This window comes from Equus przewalskii, chromosome 2 (genome assembly GCF_037783145.1).
Source record: "Equus przewalskii isolate Varuska chromosome 2, EquPr2, whole genome shotgun sequence".
NCBI classification, from domain to species: domain Eukaryota; kingdom Metazoa; phylum Chordata; class Mammalia; order Perissodactyla; family Equidae; genus Equus; species Equus przewalskii.
Window position 1 is genome coordinate 36,545,196 of NC_091832.1, and position 21,291 is coordinate 36,566,486.

General features: G+C 60.7%; 2 protein-coding genes across 21 annotated transcripts in view; one reads left to right on the forward strand and one right to left on the reverse strand.

Annotated features, from left to right (window-relative positions):
- Window positions 1-458: 458 nt before the first annotated feature.
- On the forward strand, window positions 459-7,767 carry MFAP2 (microfibril associated protein 2). Of its 12 annotated transcripts, none has more exons than XM_070601826.1 (9): window positions 459-580; window positions 3,774-3,851; window positions 5,135-5,224; window positions 5,435-5,461; window positions 5,542-5,628; window positions 5,746-5,790; window positions 6,586-6,673; window positions 6,946-7,019; window positions 7,257-7,767. In XM_070601826.1, the coding sequence occupies exons 2-9, from the start codon at window positions 3,815-3,817 to the stop codon at window positions 7,358-7,360; spliced, it is 552 nt and encodes a 183-aa protein (XP_070457927.1). In that variant the 5' UTR covers window positions 459-580; window positions 3,774-3,814; the 3' UTR covers window positions 7,361-7,767. The 12 variants fall into 12 exon arrangements, with proteins under 12 accessions (XP_070457927.1, XP_070457971.1, XP_070457988.1 ...); XM_070601870.1 differs by having other exon boundaries at window positions 468-580; window positions 5,138-5,224; XM_070601834.1 differs by having other exon boundaries at window positions 493-670.
- A 1,204-nt stretch (window positions 7,768-8,971) lies between these two features.
- The window catches only part of CROCC (ciliary rootlet coiled-coil, rootletin), a 52,480-nt gene continuing 40,160 nt past the window's right edge, over window positions 8,972-21,291 (reverse strand). For 5 of the 9 annotated variants that reach the window (XM_070601513.1, XM_070601503.1, XM_070601536.1 and 2 more), the window contains 12 exons: window positions 20,879-21,046; window positions 19,339-19,711; window positions 15,778-15,947; window positions 15,553-15,673; window positions 15,085-15,248; window positions 13,479-13,694; window positions 12,572-12,796; window positions 12,004-12,153; window positions 11,448-11,648; window positions 10,952-11,263; window positions 10,231-10,410; window positions 8,972-9,542 (listed from right to left, as the gene is read on the reverse strand). In XM_070601513.1, the coding sequence (XP_070457614.1) occupies window positions 9,456-9,542; window positions 10,231-10,410; window positions 10,952-11,263; window positions 11,448-11,648; window positions 12,004-12,153; window positions 12,572-12,796; window positions 13,479-13,694; window positions 15,085-15,248; window positions 15,553-15,673; window positions 15,778-15,947; window positions 19,339-19,711; window positions 20,879-21,046 (2,367 nt within the window). In that variant the 3' untranslated portion in view covers window positions 8,972-9,455. The remainder of the gene's footprint in view (window positions 9,543-10,230; window positions 10,411-10,951; window positions 11,264-11,447; window positions 11,649-12,003; window positions 12,154-12,571; window positions 12,797-13,478; window positions 13,695-15,084; window positions 15,249-15,552; window positions 15,674-15,777; window positions 15,948-19,338; window positions 19,712-20,878; window positions 21,047-21,291) is intronic. The other 4 variants (XM_070601545.1, XM_070601555.1, XM_070601552.1 and 1 more) reach the window with 3 other exon arrangements.

Below are 21,291 nucleotides of genomic sequence, written 5' to 3' on the forward strand. Positions count from 1 at the left end.
AGGATCAAACTCCTGGGACTAGGGAGGGCTACGGACTGCCCCAGAGGCCGGGGACCTGCACCGCCACCCAGCCAGTCTCTCCCAGGAGAATCGAGAGTACGTTCATTCATTCCCCAAATGTTTACGCAACAGCTGCTCTGAGCCTGGCACTGTGCCTAAGGAGCCAAAACCAAGCATAAGCAAAAACAGACCTTATACCTGTCTTCAGGTGGCTGATGGGCTCGTCAGGGACAGGGGCAGGATCCAAATGGTCACAGGCACAGGACAACATGACAGCCGTGAGCAGCAGAGCAGAAGGTGCTTAAGATTATAACAGGGAGGAAGGAAAGGCTCCTCGGAGGAGGGAAGGGTTTGATCTATAACCTGAAGGAGGTGGACCCCACCAGTGTTCCAGGAGGAAGAAACAGCTTGAGCAAAGGCCCTGTGGCCTTTGTTGCAGTGGAAGGGGTTAATAAGACACTGCCAAAAGGCCACGTGGCTGGAAGCAGAGCCAGCCCACGGTGAAGGATGAAGGGAAGGGCTCTTGGAGGCCACTGGGAGATTAGCCTTGATTTTAGGTGCTCGAAGAAACCAGTGGAAGGTTTGAAGTGGAAGGGGCCCCAGGCTGAAGTGGGGGGGAGGGCAGGGCCCGCTTGGGAAGGCGCAGATTGGAGATTATTACGGAGTCCAGGCAAGAGATGGTGGCGGCTTACACCACGGCGGGGAGGGGGGCGGGGTGCAGTGGAGAGACCCAGAGATGTCTGCGAGGCACAATTAGTGGCTGGGTGCTGGGCTGAGGGCAGGGGAGGATGGTGGGGCCCTCCCCGAGGCGGGTCGGGAGGTCGTCAATTTGGATTTGGATCCTTGTTGAATCTGATGTGCCTTGGGGACACCGGTGGGGCCAGGCCCAGTAGCCTGCAGCCCGTGGGCGAAAGAAATGCTGGTGATGGAAGCAGCCTCCACCGCCCAGAGCAGGCTAAGGAGACCCAGAAGGCACAGCCGGAGAGGCCGGAGGAAACCCGGGGCGGGGACGGGGTCCTGGAAGCTGGGAGAAGCCAGAGGGGAGAGCAAGGCTGACTTCTGGCTGAGCGGCCGGGGTGAATCGCGTCCTGAGCCTCGTTTCCTCCTCTCTAATACGGGGTAGCACGCCCCCCTCGCCCCCGCACCTCGCCGACCGCGCGCCGGGCGTGCCGAGGAGACGAGGAGGGAGCGCCCCGAACCGCGGGCCGGCGGGCGCCTCCTCCCTGCAGGGCCTCCCCCGACGAGCGTGAAGCCCCGAGGGCGCGGCGCGGCGGCGCTCGCGTTAGGACCCAGCGGCGCCGGGGCTGGAGGGCGGGCGCCGGCCCGTCGGGGGCCCGGAGGGGGGCTGGGAGCGGGCAGAGGGGCGGCTGCGGCGGGCGGACTCGGAGCGGCGCGGAGTGACCCGGGCAGGTAGGCGCGGGCCCGGCGGCTGGACCCGGCGGGGGCGCTCGGGGGGCGCGGGGCGTGGGCAGGGGCGTCGGGGGGCCCCCAGGTGCTGGGGGTCCCGGATCTTGGGGGCGGCTACCCGGACCCTGACCCCGGGGCCGTCCGAGCAGATGCTGAGAGGGCACTGGAAAGTCTGGGGTCGCTTTGAGGGGAGGGCGCGAGTTGGGAAAGGAGGGGACCCCGAGTTTGGGGGGAGCCAGGGGTGGGGGCGTCGGGGATGGGGGCGGCTTTTGTTCTCCCTGGGAGGTTGGAATGTGGCGGGTGAGGCGGGGGCGTCCAGCGGGAGCGTCCGGGACAGAGACTTGGAGGGACAAAGAGAGATCAGAGACTGGGAGAGCGCGAGGGAGCGCGCCGAGCGAGTTTCCGTAGCTGATTGTTCCCAGCTGTGCGGCTGCAACATCTGGTTTCCTCCAGCCGGACCCCAGGCCGGCCTCTTGAGCAGGCAGAGTCTCAGAGAGCCGCGCGCGTGGGGGCAGGGGGCTCCGAGCAGGCCCCAGGAAGGCAGCGGGGCGGGGGTCTGCGGCTGTGGAAAGGGCCAGGGCCGGGGCAGCCTCCTAGGCAGGTCCTGGCCTCCCCCACGCCCAGAAAGTCCAGTCCAGAAGTGCTCCGAGATGTGGTCCCCTGGGAGGGGTCCTTTACTCCCACCAGGACTCTCCTCTGTGCCCCCCACCTCTTGCGCTGGGGGCCCCTACCCCCAATAAGCTTGGGCTTGGATGCCAGATCTTCTGGGAGAGGAAATGACTCCATGCAGGGGGCTGAGACGCCTAGGAGGGATGCCTAGGAGAGACTTGGGGGGGCAGACGGAAGTGCCCCCGTCCGCCCCCGGCGCCCTTAAGGCTCCTTAGGCCCCAACTTAGGGCCTCCTCCTGAGTGGCGACAGATTCAACTAGCCTGGCTACCACCAGCCTGGGGGACAAGGAGGGGATAAGGAGGCCTTGCAGGGAGTCACAAGGAAGGAGCTCCAAGTCTTTAAGTCGACCCCCGCCCCCATGAGGAGGCCAAGGGTTTTCAGAATGGGTATGCGGGGGTATTCAGATGTCCCCTGCCTCTGAGTCCCACCCCCCCACCTCCCACCTGGGCTTCCTCACCCAGCTGCGGTGAGGGCTTAAGGAAGGGAGTGAGATGTTGAGTGTATGAGATGGGCAGGGGGTCACAGAAGTCTCCGGAATGAGAGGAAGGAGGGAGAGATGCCCATGTTTCTGTTCCTCTCTTCCCCTCTCCCTGGATGCCCCGGGAGAGACATGGCCAAGTTCGGTTTCCAGTTAGCTGTCTGGAAAAACTCCCTTTGCTGTGGCGGGGAAGGGGCCCTCATCCTGGACGGACGAGCCCGTGGACTCTCTCCCAGGCCTCCCAGCAGAAAGCTGACAGTCTTGAGGCTGCCCTCCACTGAGCTGGGACTGGACTTGGGGACCCGTGGACTCTGCCAAGTCCACTGTGTGGCCGAATCTGGAGGCCGGACTCGACCAGGAGTTCTTGAACTTCAAGAGCCTGGTGAAAGCTATGGGCCACTGCCCTTTCCCCCCAAAATTACGCACACAACATTTGTCACGCAATGTCAGGGGATTCGGCACCCCCGGGCTGGGTGACATCATGGTCCCCTCCAGCCCTGCCTTTCTAGGATCCAGCAAAGCCTCCTCAGACCCCACCCTGAGTGCTTCCTGCTGCCGCAGACAAATAGGTCTCAGTCTCGTGCGTCTGTGATGAAGACAGCCAGGTCTTGGAGGCCCGGAGGCCTGGCGGCCTGGCAGGAGAGGAATCTTCTGCGGGTGGGAGCCCTGCCCAGGCCTGGCTGCCCTAGGGGCCCCTAGGGCCGCGCATGCATGTGGTTTCCTGCTGAGCAAAATGCTCAGGGCCCAGGGGCTAATTGGGAGCAGGTGGTGGGTTTGGCAGACACTGCTGAGTCCAGGCGTGATGTTGGCTGAGCAGGGCCAGGGTCTCAGGATGGGCCTGGGGTCAGGTATTCGCATGATCAGACACCTGGGGAGGTGCTGAGCCAGAGGGTGGGCTTGGGTGTGGGCGAGGAGAGCAGGGTCAGGGCAGGTGGGGGATTAGAAATGTCTCCTTAGTGAGCAGGGCAGGGTAGGGTCTGTCTGTTTGTCAAGGTCAGCCCCAGAGTCAGGTTGGAGGCCTTGTCCCTAGGGACCTGAACACCTCGTGTTCAGACAGATGATTCTTCAAAGTAGTTTCCCGATCAGACTCCCCACCCTCCACACGCCTGGCATCTGTCCCGAGTGCCTCCTTCCCCAGGCTGAATTCGGGGGGCAGAGGGCCTCTGCAGTCCTGGGCCGGCGGGCCCCGCTGTAGCTTGCCCTGTCCTCTTCCTGCAGCTGTCCTCTGACGCCAGCCCAGCCCGCCTCACTGTGTAGCCATGAGAGCTGCCTGCCTCTTCCTGCTATTCCTGCCTGGTAAGTGGCTCCCGGGGCTGGGGGGCTCTGCTTATGTGGGCGTGGGCTTTGTGGGGGGAGGGAGCTGGCAGGGAGCCTTTCTCGTGCCCTGTGGCCAGAACGCAGCTTCCAGGGTCCCAGGGCCTCCTGCCTCCTGGACCACAGGCTGGACTGGCCACCCTCCCAAAGTCTGAGACCCTCAGCCCAGCCCTCCACAACAGCAGGCAGGCGGGATTCTGGAGAGTGGGCACACGCCCAGGCCCCGGGAGTCCATGCTTTTCCTCTTACTGACCCTCCTGGGAGCTGATGTGCAGGAGTGAGGGGCACCCAAGGCAGGGAGTCTGGGGGCCTGGGTTCTAGACCCATTTGAGCCCCAACCATCCTATACAATCTTGACCTTGGAGGGGTCTCTCTGTTGGTCAAATGAGCAGTCATCAATGGGGATCACAAAACCCTGCCAAGTCTAACGTTCATTCATTTAACAGATATTTCTTGAGCTCCAGCTATGTGCCAGGCACTGGGCCAGGCCCTGGGGACATGGCGATGAACCAGGCAGACAAATCCCTGCCCTGTAGTGCTTGCCAGTCCAGGGAAGGGAGGCCAATATTAGCAAGCAGATGTGATCAATGTCCGATTATGTTGAGTGCTGTGGGTGATGGAAACAAACAGGAGAGGGGCTGGCCCCGTGGCCGAGTGGTTAAGTTCGCGCGCTCCGCTGTAGGCGGCCCAGTGTTTCGTTGGTTCGAATCCTGGGCGCGGACATGGCACTGCTCATCAAACCACACTGAGGCAGTGTCCCACATGCCACAACTAGAAGGACCCACAACGAAGAATATACAACTATGTACTGGGGGGCTTTGGGGAGAAAAAGGAAAAAAAAAAAATCTTTAAAAAAAAAAAAAAAAAGAAACAAACAGAGGAGGATGAGATGGAGAGGGGAGGTGGGCCAGCGAGGGCCTCTGAGCAGAGCTGAAATTTCAATTGAGACCTGAAGGAGGAGAGCTGACCAGGATCACAGGCCTAAAGAAGGTCAAGTGCAAAGGCCCTGGGGCAGGCTGGAGCTTACTGAGCTCCAGGAATAGCTAGGAGGCCAGCATGAGGAAGACGAGCACATAAGGTCAGAGAGGTGACACAGGGCCAGGGAGTATAAGGGCCTTTATGGTCGAAGAAGGAGTTTGGATCCTAAGAGTCTGGTTGTAGCATCTTAGGGTCTTTGGGACCTCTACCTGCCCTCCTGAGAAGTGCCTCGGGGCCCCCGCTGGCCTTCTCTGTGGGGCACTCCCTCAAGCCCTGCCTCCCCATAGCAGGCCTGCTGGCTCAGGGCCAGTACGACCTGGACCCGCTGCCTCCGTTCCCAGACCACGTCCAGTACACCCACTACAGTGACCAGATCGGTAAGGGCCTAGCCCACCCCCAGGTCTCCCCCAGGCCTGCCACACCATCAAGGCCTGGCTCCCTGATGTGCATGGCTCAGCCGGGGCCCAGGTGGGGCAGAGCGATGGGAATTGCATGGGGTGGTCCCTGGCTCAGCTGGGACCTCCTTTGCCCCTGGGGCTGGGGGCTAGCCTCATCCCCACCCATTCCACATTCATCTTTGCTTTCAGACAACCCGGACTACTATGATTATCAAGGTAAAGGGCTAGGGGCAGGGTAGGATGGGTGGGCGGCTGGGGGCGGGGAGCGGCAGCAGACCCCTTGTCGTCCGTTGCAGAGGTGACTCCTCGGCCCCCCGAGGAGCAGTTCCAGTTCCAGTCTCAGCAGCAAGTCCAACAGGAAGTCATCCCAGCCCCCACCTTAGGTAGGCCACCAGCTCCTGTCAGCCCTGGGGTCTGTATGGGGGCTGGGAGAGGTGACCCCACCCTGCCCTGAATGGTCCCCTCTCAGTGACCTCTGCCCGCCCCTCCTCCAACTCCAGAACCAGGAAATGCAGAGACGGAGCCCACGGAGCCTGGGCCTCTTGGTAAGAGCTTTCCTGACAGCTGGAGAAACTGAGGCACAGCCCGGAAGTTGGGGTGGGGTGGGGTGGGGTGCAGCGCTGGTGGGCCAGAGAAGGCCAGGCCTCTTGCTCTTGCCGGGGTAAGTGGCGGGGTAGGGGGCCTGCAGACGTGCCCCTGCTTTAGGCCGGCCACTCCCGGGCCCCCTGGGCAGCTCGGGGAGCCTCCCCTGCCCTCCTGCCTGGCTGGAGGCTGAGTTGGCTGCAGCCTCGGGAGGGGCCCTCTACTCCCAGACGCTGGGGAGGGGCAGGGAGCGTGCTGGGGGCTTCCTGCCAGCCAGTGGGACTGGGTGGTGCTCATGGCACGCGAGGCGAGGAGGGGACAGGAAGCCAGGCCAGCTGAGCGGGGCCCGTGCTGCCCCAGCCGGGAGCCTGAGAGGCAGACTGTGTGGAAGGGAGCCTGGCTCACCTCCTGAGCTCGGTGTGTCCATGTGTGCCCCTGTGAGGGTGTGCGGACCTGCTGTGAGGTTGGTGTGGACTTGTGCGTGCGTGTGCGTGGATTTGTATCTGAACTTGTGTGTGTTTGACTGTATGCTTTTAAGTGTGGTTGTGAATTCGTATGTGTAAATATATTGTGTAAAGTCGGGCAGCCCCGGGAGGTCCCGCAGTGCTGTGTGGCGTGTGATGGGCATGTGGGGGGACTGTGTGTATGTGTGTGTGTCTGGGCTGGGCCAGAGGGTTACCTAGGAACGGAGAGCCAGTCTCCAGTGGGCAAGGTGGCCCCAAGCTGCAGCCCCCCGGACTGATCCCACCTGTCACCAGACTGCCGCGAGGAGCAGTACCCGTGCACCCGCCTCTACTCCATACACAAGCCTTGCAAACAGTGTCTCAACGAGGTCTGCTTCTACAGGTGGGCGCGGGGGGTGGGGGTGGGGGTGGGGGTGGGGGCCGGGCGGGTGGGGGGCGGGGCACAGGAGCCGGGGTCGGGGGTGGGAACGGCTCCAGCCAGCCGAGGTGGGAGTCTGGGGAAAGACAGTGAATCCTGAAGTTGAGCTCAACTCTGGTGATGGCCAGGCTGGGGGTCAGGGCTCTGGGCTCCAATGCCAGGCCCTGTCCAGGCTCTCCCAGTGGGGCTTGTGGGCAAGGGTGGGGCTGACACCTCCCCTGGCGCTGTCCCCTCAGCCTCCGCCGGGTGTACGTCGTCAACAAGGAGATCTGTGTGCGCACAGTCTGTGCCCATGAGGAGCTCCTCCGAGGTGGGAAGGCCTCCGTCCCCATGCCCCCTTGCCCCCCGTCCACTCCTTATCCCTCCACCCCCCCCCGATATTTATTAGAACACGTGTTCGGTGCCAGGGCCACTCCCAAGGGATCCGAGCTCCCCTCCCAGCTGCTTTTCATCCTCAGAACGTCCCCGTCACCAGGGTGGGGAGGGGGTAGCAGTTCCCATCACCGAGCCCCACCCTGACCCCAGCTCCTTCCTGGCCCTACAACAGCTGACCTGTGTCGGGACAAGTTCTCCAAATGTGGCGTGATGGCCAGCAGCGGCCTGTGCCAATCTGTGGCGGCCTCCTGTGCTAGGAGCTGTGGGGGCTGCTAGGGTGAAGCTGGCACCCCGAGCCCTGGGCCCCCCTCGGATCCAGGACCCTCGGCCCTGCCTGACCTGGTGCTTTTCTCCCCAGCCCGACATTCCTTTTATTCTGTAAAAAGTTAGTGGACTGTGGCCCTGGGGGTCGTCTCAGGCCCTGCCCCCAGCCTCTGGCCAGCCCTGGGACACAATGGGGGCTCCCCAGTGCCCAGTCTTCGCCCCCGGGTGGGGGGCATCCCAGGCCTCTCGGTGGGACCTGGGCCTCTGACGTGCCTTCTCAGTCCTCTGAGGACAGTCCCTGCCCTGTCCCCGAGGTCGGCTATGCCCCTCACCCCAGCTGGTCTGCTTGGATTTCCTACAGCCCCCCGGGCATAGACCACTTTTGTTTTATACAAAATTAAAAACAAGTTTTTACAAAAGATTCAGAGTCACTTTCTTAGTCAAGAGCACAGAGAGGGTGGCCAGGGGCCTCCAACACCACCTGTCCTGACAGGCTGCCTGGCCCCTCGGGAGGAAGGGCCAGTTCAGGGGACCTGTGGCCTCGCCTTTGCCGTCCCGGCCCTGCCTCCTTCCCCACCGGCTTCAGCTCTGACCTGCCCAGAAAGGTGGACCATGGCAGCTGCCCCGGGGTGTGTGTCGTGTGTGTGTGTGGGGGGGGGGGGGGGTGGTGTCTCACAGGGGGTTGCCTGGGAAATAGAAGGTTCAGGGAGATGGCTTTCCTGTTGTCAGGGCTGCTTGGTGAGGGTAGGAGTCCCCCATCATGAGAGGGGTGCAAGCCAAGATGGGAGGCAGCCTGTGTGGACGCACAGGGGTGCATATAGGAATGAGGCAGGGGGTCAGGGTAGGTGCGATCTGAGAGCAAGGGCTGTTTTGGGGGTGGGGGCTGGTGCAGCTCAGAGGGCAGAAACAGGGCGAGCCATTATAACACTTCCCCCTGAGCGTGGGGGGATGGGCTGTGTGTGAGGGCTCAGCGCACAGTCCTGTTTACCCCTCCAAACAGGCCTATGTGTGTGTGTGGGGGGGGGTGCAGTCACTATCCCCATCTTAAAGGCAGGGAAACTAAGCCCAGAGGCACCAGGTCACCCACCCAAGGGTCCACAGCTAGAGAGGGCAGAGCTGGGGCAGACCTGACTCCGTTGGAGTGAGCAGAATTTCTCCTTGGAAACACGGATCAAGCACCTGCCATGTGAACTTGTCATAAGGACCCTGTGAGGCAGGTCCCCATTTTACAGATGAGCAAACCGAGGCTCTGGGAGGCCCAGCAGCTTTGTCCAGGCTCGCTCAGCGGAGCTGGGGCAAGACCCCACGTTCGCTCCCAGGCCTGCCCTTGTCGACAGTGCCTGGAAGGCTGGTCACTGTCCCAAGGAGGGGCCAGAAAGCTTTGGCTGGAAAGAAGTGACTGTGCAGGCTGCCTCATCCGTTAAGCAGGGTGGGTGGCGCAGGACGCTGCAGCCTCCCAGCCTGACAGCTGGTGAGGCTGGTAAGTTCCCCAGGCCTCTCTAAAGGCGCCCTGTGCACCCCTCGCTAGGGGACCCACCCTTCTGCCCCAGGCCCCTCCTGTCTCCCTCCCATCTCCCAGGGGGAAGAGGCGCACTGATAGTAAAGGGACGCGTCTGTACAAACTGTTTTTAGAAAATGCGTCTTCTTGTTACAAAAACCACAACAGTTCTGAACAGTTAACATTGTAAAAAGGTATAAAAATACAGGGACTCTGAACTAAGGCGGAGAGATCTCTGGGAAGCCAGGGGAGGACTGGGTCTCTGACCCCTGCCCTAGGCCTGGGGACTCCTCCTCTTTCCCACGAGCCCCAGCTCCAGGGCTGGCCAGAAACAAGGGGTCTCCCGGACCCCTGGCTTCGGCTCATCCCGGGGGAGGGCAGCTGGACCGAGGTGGGGCCCACAGATGGCGGGCGGCTCCGATGATGCGGGGAAGCCCCTGGTGGGTCTGGCCTGGCGCTGGAGTCCTGGCCCCTCGGCACTGCTGCCCCGGTTCCTCCTCACCCCGAGCCGACCTCTGGAGGTCCCCCCCGGGCCCAGGCTCTTGGTGGACTGTGCTGGAGAGGAGGTCCCCTGGGGCCTGCTTTCCAGGATGCCAGCTGGGAAGGGGCTCACTTCTCTGAGGGGCCGGAGGGTGGAGAGAAGGATGCTGAGCTCCTTCGAAGCTCTTGCTGCAACTGCCCCTTCAGTGTGGACACCTGGAGAAGAAAGAGAGGTAGGGCCAGCCCAGGCCCCCAGCCCAACTTCAGAGAAAGGGGGCGACCACAGCTGGGACCCTAGAAGGGACCCACTGCTGCCTGTTTCAGGAGAGAAACTGGTCTTGTTAAGAGCCAGAGTATTTCCTTCCCTTCCCATTTTGCTCCATGTAGCAGTCAGGTGTCCTCTGGACGCTCAGCATCGCTTCCAGGGTCACCCCATCCCCACTCTCCTCACTTGGATAGGCCTGGCCCTAGCGGACTCCAGGGTGGACCTGTGACCCAGGCCTGGCCTATCAGAGCAGCCTTGCCCTGTAGACAAGGATTGAGTCAGGGATGGTCAGGACGGGGCCTCTGATCTAAGCTGGCCAATGAGGATCATCCCTGGGATTTCTGCTGTGGCTCTCAGGGAAAAGGCCCCTTCTCCCCCGGGGATCACCGGTTGTGAGGATAAACTGAGGCTGGAGCTGCTGAGGCCACCTGTGCTGCCCAGGGAGAGGGCCTGCCTGGGCACAGTGCCAGAGGAGCACAGAGGGCAGAGACAGGGTTCCAGTGACATCACTTGAGCCCATGTGCAGCCACAGCTGATACCAGCATAGATCCAGTGCACCACTTCAGTTATGGGTGCCACTGACTGCTTCTACCCAAGAGATCATGACCAGCCCTCGCCCCCTCCTCCAGGCCTGAGTACCTGCTCCTCCAGCCCACGCACCCTCTGCCGGTGGGCCCGCTCCCGCGCCTCCAGCGTGCGCTCCGTCTGCACCTGGGCACTGCGCAGGCGCTCCACTTCCTGCTGCAGCTCCAGCTGTTGCTGCTCATCCGCCTCCAGCTGGGCTGGGCTCTGGTCCTGCTCCAGTGTCACTACCTGGGCCTGCAGGAGGGGCCGCTAGTCAGGGGTCTGGCCCTGTGTGTGTGTGTGGGGTGGGGGGCGGTACGTGCATGCATGTGTTGGAGGAGGTGTCAGGCACCTCCCAAGGGTAGGAGTCTGAAGGCCGCTTGGGGCAAAGCCAGTGCAGGCCGGGGATGCAGAAGAGATCTTTATTTGTCCCCCATGCCCCTGGCCCTCCTGGTCTTCGAATCCTGGGTCGGGGTACCTAGTGACTCCCACTCAGTCAGGCACAGACCCGCACAGACACATTCAAACCTAGGTCTCTAGCCACATACAGAGGCACAGAAGCGAGCATCTCATACTCACCTGTGTTTGCGAGCATACGTGCAAAAGCCTGATACTCCTACATACCCCTACATACGTGAAGACGTCTGTACACAAAGACACACACATATAACATATTCCTGACACTTAGACTCATCACATCTGAACACAAGATTCACGCTACATGCACAACACTCCCACACACACTCACACCTCTACGTGCCCACAACATGCATGGACACACAGCCCACGTGCTAACCAGCCTGCAGCATCTCCTTTCTCGCCACTTTAGGAAGGGCCTCTCCCTCTGGGACCCGGCTCTGGGCTCGTGGGTTGAGGGGGATGAGGGCCCTGGGTTGGCTGAGCCATCAGCAACTCCTGGGACCGCCTGGCACTCAAGGTGGGGCTGGGTCCAGGGCTGGGTGGGCAGGGGCTGGACCTCCAGCAGCTGGATCTGCCTCTGAGCCTCAGCCAGCTGCAGCTCGGCCCCCGTGAGGGTGCGGTCCAGGCGCCCCTTCTCCGCACTCAGCCGCACTGTGTCCTCGTGGTTGCGAAGCTTCTCCCGCTCCACCTGGGAGGGGAGAGCGGGAGGGCATCAGGGTGCCCGGGGAGGGGAAAGGGTGCTGAGGGGTGTGTTAGGTTAGAGGCAGCAGGACCAGGGGTCAGGTGGGACCTGAGGCCCGCAGATCCTAGGGACATGTAGCCGGGACCGACCATGGCTGGGACCCAGGGGAAGTGAGGGGAGCACAGCCCACCTTGTCCAACGTCTTTTTGAGGGCCACTCGGTCCTTCTCTAGCCGCAGGGCTGACCGTTCCGCCTCCCGCTTCTCGGCCTCCAGCTGAGCCAGGGCTCGCTGCAGGCTGCCCAGGCGCTCCTGCAGCAGCCGCCGCTCATCCTGCAGTTTCTGGACCGTGTGCAGGGCCATGGCCTCTCCCTCTTCCCGTTGTCGCAGCACCTGTAACAGAAACCAGCAGGCCCCTCATCCCTCTGGGCTCAGTGTGTGCATCTGAAGCCTGGGGATGGTGATGCCAGCCTGCTGTGCCCACTCACTCAGCAGGGCGATTATAAGGCCTACATCAGGGAACCGTCACCTGAGGCCAGCCAGTTCTCCTCTCTGGGCCTCAGTTTCTCAATCTGTACAATGGGGATATGGACTGAATGAACCATGCTTCGTTTCTGGTCTTGTGGGTTCCTCCTCATGGGAGGCTGGGCTTTGGTTTGGGATAAAGTTCAGACAAGTGGGAAGGTCCCCACCCCATCCCGAGGGCCTCAGAGTCCTGGGGACGGAAGGGGCCCTCCCTTGCCCTCACCTCCTGTAGCTGCTGCAGCCGACCCTCGGCCTCCGCCCGCTGCAGCTCCACGTCCGCCAGCTCGCCCCGCATCGTCTGCACCTGCTCGCCCAGGGAGCTGCTCTGCTTCCGCGCCTCGGATAACGCCTGCCGAGCGGCCTCCAGCCGTTCCTGGGGGACAGGCGCTGATGGTGCCAGGCCACTGGGGGCCCTGAGGCAAAGGGCTCCCCTCTACTCTGCATCTCTGGGCCAGGTTCACAGCCCATAAGACACGTGGTCCTCTCACCCAGAGGGTGAGCCAGACAGCAGGCCTGGCCCACAGCCTGGCCACTGACCAGCACAGGTGGGGACCCCTCAGACCCCAACTCTCCCATTAACCCTGCACCTGGGTCCCTCCAAGCCTGTACTAATGGGCGTGTTCTCTTATGGGGCCCACCCCTCCCTCAGAGCTGGCTCTCACTGATTGGCTCCTTAGAGTTCCCATATGACTGCCCATTGGCTGGCTCTCTACCGGGGCCCCTCCAAGGCTGCCCTTATTGGCTAACTCTCTCCCCGGGTCCACCTCCAGCAGAGCCTGGAGGCCCCATACCTGGAGCACTTGGCGGTCATGTTCGCAGGCGGTCAGGGCCTTCTGCAGGTGCAGGTTCTTGTCTTGGGCGCTGGCGAGGCTGGCGCTGTTCTGGGCCAGCGCCTCTGTCAGGCCCTGCACCTTGTCCCGCAGGGCCCCCTCACTCTCCTCCACCTTGGCCAGGGCCCCGTTCAGCCGATCCACTGTCAGCTGCAGAGTCCCTGCCTTCACCTCACTGTCTGCCACCTGGCGGGAGGACAGACAGGATGGTCAAGTGGCTCTGCTCTCGCTGTGGCCTTCAGCAGGGAGGGCCGGGCCAAGCCAAGCCAAGCCCCCCACATCTCTCTAGGCCTTCATTACGATACTCATTGTTCCCATGTGCTCCCAATGGCTCAGCCTACTGCAACCTAGGCCCCGTCCCACTGCTGATTAACTACCCCCACCCGGAGTGCCAGCAACCTGGTTGTCTCAGACCCCGTGGTCTCCTCCCTGTTATTCCCCTCTCCTTCCTGCTATAGAGAAAGAATGACCACCATAACCCTGAAATTTTCTGTGTTCTTGACTTTGGTGGGTGACCATGCAGGGCTAGCAGAGTTACTGAACATTCCAGTTAGAGCTGAGCTTCCTGGCAGCTAAGGCAAAAAGGGAAAAGAGTGAAATCTACGTCTCTTACTTGTCCCACATGCTTCCTATGAGTGCAGATTCTGTTGTCAAACATTCCTAAATTCCAATTTTGGCCCTGCCTCTTATTTGCTGTGTGATCTTGGGTGATGACATCACCTCTCTGAAACTCCTTCTGTCCATCCATGAAATGGGGATGATGAAAATACGTGCTTCACAGGGTTGCTGGGAGGATTACATAGTCCCCAGAAAGCACCTGGTGCCAGGCGTGAAGATGAGCAGCCTGCAAGTGGGGGAGGGGACTCACCTGTCTCTGCAGGGAGTCCACCCGGTCCTGGAGGGCCTGGGCCTGGGCCTCACGGTCACTCAGGCCCAGGCGGCTGCGCTGCAGCTCTCCCTCGAGTGAGCGCCGCTGCAGCTCGAGTTTGACGGTGCGGCTCTCGGAGGCGTCCAGCACCTCCTTCAGGCGCCGCTTGTCGCTCTCCAGCTTCACCTCGTTGGCCTTCATCTTGCTGACCTTCTCCTGTGCACGGGGGAGGGCTCAGGCCCCAGCTGTCCAGCCCACCCCACACCTCCCACATCCCTCAGGACTCTTAGGAGAAAGTGGGGAGGCAGCCTCAAAGTGGCTGGTCCAACCACTCGCTGTGTGACCTGGGGCCGGCCATGACCCTCTTGGGGGCTCAGTCTCCCCATGTTCCCAGGATGGGGTGGCCTGAGGCTGCCAGAGCACTCTCCACTTCTAACTGAGTCTAGCAGGCTGTGTGATCCAGGATCGTCCATCCTGCTCCCTGGCCCTGTTCCACATCCGTACAGTGGGGAGACTGCACTGGTCCAGGGGTACCCGGTGTTCATAGAGCCCGGGGGAGGGGAGGGGGCTGTAAAAATGCAGGTTCCAGGGCTTCCTCTGCTCTGTCACTCCAGATGCAGGCCCAGAAGCTGCATGTGTGACCTGAGCTGAGTTGGGCAGGAGCCCTGAGCCCTACAGGGCATTAGGGGACGATGCTTCTCTGGCCCGCACACAGGGTCAGACAGTGAAGGAGGCTTGGAGAGTGGGGAGAGGACAGGAAGACAGACTGGGGTCCTTCCACTCCTGCTACCCTCCTGGAGACAGGGCGGGTCAAGCGGGCGTTTTTACAACACCCCCTGGACCAGGCCCCTCGCCTGCCTGCTCAGAGCCCCAACTCTGCCATGTCTGGGCCCGGCAGCCCTGCTCTGGCTCCTGCCCAGCTTTGTTCCTGGCCTCCTCCCGCGGCCCCTGTGGCTGGGCTCAAGGCCAGAGCTGGAGCCGCAGACACAACAATCCAGCTCAAGCTCGGCCTGGAGCCAGAGGCAGGGGATGGGCTGTGGGGGCAGTGATGGAGGGTCAGGGGAGGGAAGGCGAGAGGGAGGGAGGGGACCTCAGAGAAGGGCTTAAGGCTTCGGCAGCCTGGACTGTCACCACCAGAGCCTGCGCCTCCTGCCCCAGACAGACACACACACACAGATGACCCTGAAACAAAACCCCAGAATACCACCTTGTGGCTCTGCAGAGACGAAGGAAACAGACGTCCCAGAGCATCACCTCCATATTAAGCGCATATGTGCACCTGGGAGACAATTATCGGGCCTCCCTTTCAACAGATGAGGAAGATGAGAACCAGGCAGGCTGATAAGCAGCAGAACCAGGACTGGAACCCAGGTCTGTCAGGCTCCCAAGCCCATGCTCTTTCTTCTACAGCCTAGTGACCTCAACGAGGAGCAAGAGGATGGAATCTGAACACGCTTTTGGAGAAAGCATCACAGGCTGGTCACTTCTGTGGGTGCTGAGAAACCCAGGCAGACAGAAACAGCGATGCACACAGTAGGACTCACAGACCTCCATTCAGGCACACAGACTCTTCCCTCGCCCCTGCTGGCCCTCAGCTCCTGCCTACCTGACTGGCCCGGAGCTCACTCTCGGTGGCCTGCAGGCTCCTCTCCAGGGTGGCCACCTGGTCCAGTGCGGCCCGGCGCTCCCGCTCGCTGCGCCGCACGCTCTCCTCCTGCAGCGCCAACTCTGCCTGGGCCCCGCTCAGCTGGCCATCCACACTGCGCCGGGCTGCGGTCCCGACCCAGCCCCATCAGGCCGGGCCAGGCACAGCCCAAGACCTGAAACACGCCGCAAACTGCCCAGCCTGCCCTCCACCCCTGACAGGGCCTGCCTCTCTGAGCCCTTGCAGGTCTGCAGGTCTGGACATGGGGTGGGGCTGACCAGGGAGGGCTCCCCAAGGGAGCCAGCCCCCAACTCAGGTCACGGTGGCCAGGGCAGGGATGCAGGAGCTGCTCAGGGCCATCCTATAGCCGCCCACCTCAGCTGCTGAGAGCACAAGAGAGTAAAGCAAGGACCCAGGGGTCAGACTCACCTTCCTCACTCTCGGCCACAGCCTTCTGCAGCTGCCTTGCCCGTGAGGTGGCGTTGTCCCTCTGGGCCTCCAATTCAGCCAGCTGACGACTCAGGGCACTCATCTGGACTCGAAGCTCGTCCTGCAGTCCCGACATGGGGGGGAGGGAAAATGCCTGACACCCTGCAGCCCCTCACAGGGCCCTGGGCCACCGCTTCCCTATCCAGCACTCCCACCCAGCCTTACCCGTTCTCTCTGGGCGCTCCGCAGCTCCTGCAGGAATTCCCGGAGGGCCCCTCGCACTGCCTCTGGGTCCAGGTCTGGTGAAGCCGGTGAGGTGGCAGGTCCTGGGGATGGTGGCTCGGCCCCAGGGCTGCGTTCCAAGGGGCTCTGGCTTCTGAGCCCTTCCCCGCTTCCTAGAGGAGGAGATGTGCTCATGGATACAGGAGCCTCTGGCCTCTCCTGCCTGGATGCCGCCCGCAGGCTCCTAACACAGCTCACTCATCCTGCCACAACCAGCAGCCCACATGAGCTTCCCACAGCACAAGTGGGGTCCTCTCAACCTCTTGCTTGACCCCCTACGGCCCTCAGAATCAAGCCCAACTTTCTTGCCATCACTCAAAGGCCTTGTTGCTCACCCAGCATCACCTTCTCACCCTTTACAAGCTCGCCACTCCACATCACCCTCAGCTCCCAAGGTCTGGAACATTCCCTCTGCCAGCACTAGGACCTTCGTACATGCTGTTCCCTTCTCTCCCGATGGCTGTTCTTTGGCCCATTCCTTTAGGCCCAGATGTAAAGGATCACTCCTCAGAGGGCTCCCTGACCCCACAGTGGGTTGGGGGAGCTCAGCTCACCCTCATGGGGTGCCCATGTCTGCCTCCCCGCCCAGACCACAAGTGCCATGCAGGCTGCGTCCCCAGGGCCCAGCCCAAGGGCGGACACTCCATCGCCTCAACGTCCCCTGTCCTGTGTGCTTACTATGTGCCAGGCACGGGGCCAATGCTCTCCATATATCACCCCACTTCATCCTCACAATTCCCTGAGGGCTAAGGACCAATCTGCCCCCTTCCCAGGCTGGACAGGCTCAAAGCAGTTAACTGATTTGCTTGGTCTAAAGCTGGGAAGATCCAGAGCCAGGATTTGAACCCAGGTAGCCCGACGTCCCAGCAGACAACTTCGAACCCTGCTTGGGAGATGATGGGCAACGAAGATGGGGGAAGGGGCAGGGCGGACAGAGACAGGGCGCCACCTGGAGGTCAAGGTCGGAACTGCAGGAGGGGGCCCAGCCTGAGCGCATCCTCCTGCCTCTGCCAAGCCAGCCCAAAAGCTCCGCCAGCACCCACAGGACCCAGAGCGGGTCGTCCACCCACCGCCCGCGGGGCCTCCATCCCCTCAGAGTAGTGGCCTGCAAGGACTACGTGGGCAGGTCTTCTGTCCCACGTCCCCACCTCCTCTCCTCTCCACCCTGCTTGCTCCGCTCCGCTGCTCTGTCGCCCTTGCTGCTCCCAGGACAGAGGTACCTCCACTCAGGCACCTCCACCTTTCCACGGTCCTCAGCCTCTCCTCCATTACCCCCCACCTGCTCGGTGAGGCTCTCTGTCTCCACACAAACACCCCAGCCCCCGCCCTTGCCTTATCTTTAAAAAATATATGATGATAAAATATATACAACATAAAATATGTCTTTCTCACCACCTTTAACTGTACAAGTTAGTGGCATTAATTATAGTCACACTGTTATGCAAATGTCACCACTATCTGTTTCCAAATCTCTTCCATCACTGCTATCATGGGTTGAATTGTGTCTCCTCAAAGTTCATATGTATGGGGCCTGCCTGGTGGCATAGCGGTTAAGTTCACGCTCTCCACTTCGGCGGACCAGGGTTCACTGGTTTGGATCCCAGGCACAGACCTACACACCACTTATCAAGCCATGCTGTGGCAGTGTCCCACATACAAAATAGAGGAAGATGGGCACAGATGTTAGCTCAGGGCCAATCTTCCTCAGCAAAAAGAGGAAGATCAGCAGCGGATATTAGCTTAGAGTTAATCTTCCTCAGAAAAAAAATTCATACATAGAAGTCCTAACAGCAGGCACCTCAGAACATGACCTTATTTGGAAATAGGGTCCTCGCAGATGTCATTAGTTAAGATGAGCTCATACTGGAGGAGGGTGGGCCCTAATCCAATGTGATTGACATCCTTATAAAAAGGGGAAATTTGGACCCACACTCAAGGAGAACCCCATGCGAAGATGGAGTGATGCTGCCACAAGCCAAGGAAGCACCAGACACTGGGAGAGAGGCTGGAACACACTCCTCCCAGCACCTTCAGATGGAGCCTGGCCCTACCGACACCTTTCCTCGGTCTTCTGGCCTCCGGAATGGGAGACCTAAGTTTCTGTTCTTTCTATCACTCAGTCTGTGGTACCTGTCAGGGCAGCCCTAGGGGACTAACACAATCCCAAAAGGAAACTCTGTAACCTTAAATTATGCAATAACTCCCAACTCTCCCCTCCCCACAGCCCCTGGTAACCTCTATAATCTCTTTCCGTCTCTACGAATTTGCCTATTCTCCATACTTCATACAAGTGGAATCATAGTACATGTGTCCTTTTGTGACTGACTTATTTCACTTAGCAGAATGTCGTCAAAGTTCATGGTGTAGCCTGTACCAGAATGTCATTCCTTTTTAGGGCTGAATAATATTCCATTGTGTGGATGCCCCACATTTTGTTTATCCATTATCTGTCCGTGGGCATCCAGGCTGCTTCCACCTTCTGGCTGTTGTGAACAACGCTGCTGTGAACATGCGTGTACTAATATTTGAGTCCTCTTTTCAATTCTTTTGGGTATATACCTAGGGGTGGAATTGTTGGCTCATATGGTAATTCTAACTTTAGCTTTTTGAGGAACCACCAAACTATTTTCCACAGCGGCTGCACCATTTTACATACCCACCAGAGATGTCCCTTGACTTATTTGTCCTTACTTATCCACCAGCACTTACTTCCACCCAGCACGTTCTATATTTCATTGCTATACACACTGTCTGCTCCCTGCCCAGACTATAAGCTATACAAGAGCATATACCCCTGACTTTTGTTTACTGCTCCATCCCCAGTGCTTAAACTGTTTGGGGCATATAGGAGGTGCTTAATAAATACTGAGTTACTGAACGAGCGAATGAGATCCTGGGGCTAAATCTGTGGATTTGAAGAGGCAGTGACTCGGTATCCCCTAGCGAATTTCCCACAGCTCTAAGATCCCACAGGCTCTAGTCTAGCCCCTAGGAATCAAGAGGAGACCGCGGCCAGGCGGAGACAAGAGGATGCCCCTTAAAAGCCCGTGGCACCCCCTGAAGCACAGCGCTGACTTTCCCAGCGTCATCCACTGGGCCTTGGGAGCAGGTGGGCTGGGAGCATCTCTCCTGAAGGAGGTCCTGGAAAGGGGGGGCTGGCTGGGTGTGTATGTCTGGGGAGATACCAGGGTCACAGGCCTGGGATGAAGAGGATGGGGTGCTGATGGAGAGAGGACAGGGGCCTTTTAAAGAGGACGGAGACTCAAAGACTCGGAGGAGCTAAGGGCATTAGGAAGCGACCCCCTTCACCCCTTTTCAAAGAAGCGATCTAGGGAGCGCACGGATCAGCCAAAGGGAGGAGCCTCGGTGAGGGGGCGGGGCAAGACCGGTCCAGGAGGCGTGGCCAGCACGTGCGGACGTGGCCCAGGGGGCGGGGACTCGCCGAGGGGGCGTGGTTCGAAGCCGGTCATCCAAGGAGGGGCGGGGCCTCGGCGCTGCGCTCACCTCCGGCGGGCACGCTGCGGGCCGGGGAGCCGGGCGCGGGCCGCGGGGCGGGGCTGGGCGCGCGGCCGAGGCCCAGGCCCCGGCGCAGGGCCGAGCGCAGGCCGCCCAGCTGGGCCTCGGCCGCGCGCCGCTGCGCCTCCACGCGGGCCAGCTCGGCCTCCAGCCCTTGCGCTCGGCCCTCGGCCGCGCTCAGCCGCAGCCCCAGCTCCGCGGCCTCGGCCCGCGCCGCCTCCAGCTTCAGCTCCAGCCCGCGGGCGTGGTCCAGCTGCTGCTTCTCGGCGCCGCGCGCCTCCTCCAGGGAGCCCAGCAGGCTTCGCTCGCGGGCCCGGAACTCGCCCTCTTGCTCCTGCAGCTTCCGCTGGGCTCCCAGGACCTGGGGTGGGGACGAAGCCGGGAGGTGGAGGTCAGCGGGGCCGCCCCCTAACCCGACGCCCCACCTCCCAGGCCCAGCCTGGAGCCCACCCGCCCAAAAGTGGTGTGTTCCTTTAGTGGTCTCCACCCAAGCAGGAGAGGAACGTCCACGGGGTGTGGGAGGAAACCTTTAGAATTTGTTTCTCTCTCCCTTTTGTGTATATGCCCTGTAATGTACACAGTTTATGAGTAATAAACAGCTAACACTTACATAGATAGGACTTACCAGTGCCAGGCACTAAGTTAACTTCTCCAAAAATCAGCTCTAAGTACCACTATGAATCATCTCTGCTTTACAAACGAGGCAACCGAGGCACAGAGTATTTACATAACTTGCCCAAGGCCACACAGCTAGTGAGCTGAGAGCTAAGATTCAAAGCCAGGCACTCTGATTCCACAGGCTGTTCTCTTAACCACTAGGCCACGCTGCCTCTCAGGACACACAATTTATCAGTAAATCACACAATGGGGGCACATACTAAAGGACTTCCTGATGGAGCGCACGATCTCACGCACACACGTCCCTCTGGTTTAGAGAATGAGTCAGCCTCTCACGGTTATCAGTTTCACTGGAAACCATCTACGGAGCACCACCTGGATGCCAAGGCCTATGCCAGAGGCCTGTGTACACCCCTCGCTGTGCTAGCTCCTATTGCATAAGTGCTCTGAAGCACAGAGAGGGTAAGTGACTTACTCAAGGTCACCCAGTAGATTCACTGCAGTGAAACAGCCAGAAAAGGCAGACTGGGAAGAATGCAGGCTTTGGAGTCTGACAGACCTCGGTGTCTGTGTGACCCTGGGTAGATCCCTTGACCTCTCTGAGCATGAGCGTCTGGTCGTCTCTGGAAAATGGGGCTAACTGGGTAGCTCATGAGGCTGCAGGAGAACCAAACGAGATTACGTCTACAGAGCTCCCCCCTGCTGCCCAGTTCGTGCAGTTGTTGTTTTTACTATTATACCTGCGGAAGAATCTCAAGGAGTCAGGGACAGGGACAAGTCCTAGGGAGGGGTCTCTCAGAATGACTCCAGCAGTGGACTCCCGACCTGGTCCCGCTGGAGAAGGCACAGGGCAGCCTGACTGCCTCCTGGGACCCTTCCACTCCAGGCAGCCCACCCACCCACTAGTTACCTCCTGCCGCACGGCCTCCAGGCTGGCCTCGCCCTTCAGCAGCTTCTGTCGGAGGCCCAGGGCCTCCCGTCGGCCCTCCTTCTCTGCCCGCTCGCCCAGCACCAGGCGACCCTGTAGCTCCGCCAGCTCCCGGCCCAGCCTGGCATTCTCACTATCCAGCATCTTCATCTGGGAGAGAGGGCAGACAGAGGTAGGACCTAGGACCATTCTCAGCACCCACAGCCCCCATAGCCCAGGGTGTTGGTGAGTGCCTGCAGGCTCCGACAGCAGCCTGTCCAGCTCTGCCCAGATACCCCGCCCAACCCAGGCCTGGCACAGGGGCACTCAGGACCCCCTGCTCTAGAGACGCATACATCAAACGCCACCTCAAATCCCCTGGGAGCCAGCCCCAGATAACTCCACCCAGTTCAAGC

Excerpts from the sequence above, each read along its gene's own strand:
- MFAP2 (XM_070601826.1), top strand. The coding sequence starts at position 3,815 with ATGAGAGCTGCCTGCCTCTTCCTGCTATTCCTGCCTG. Across the intron at positions 3,852-5,134 it reads CTTCCTGCTATTCCTGCCTG|CAGGCCTGCTGGCTCAGGGC; the intron begins GTAAGTGGCTCC and ends GCCTCCCCATAG. Across the intron at positions 5,791-6,585 it reads CACGGAGCCTGGGCCTCTTG|ACTGCCGCGAGGAGCAGTAC; the intron begins GTAAGAGCTTTC and ends ACCTGTCACCAG.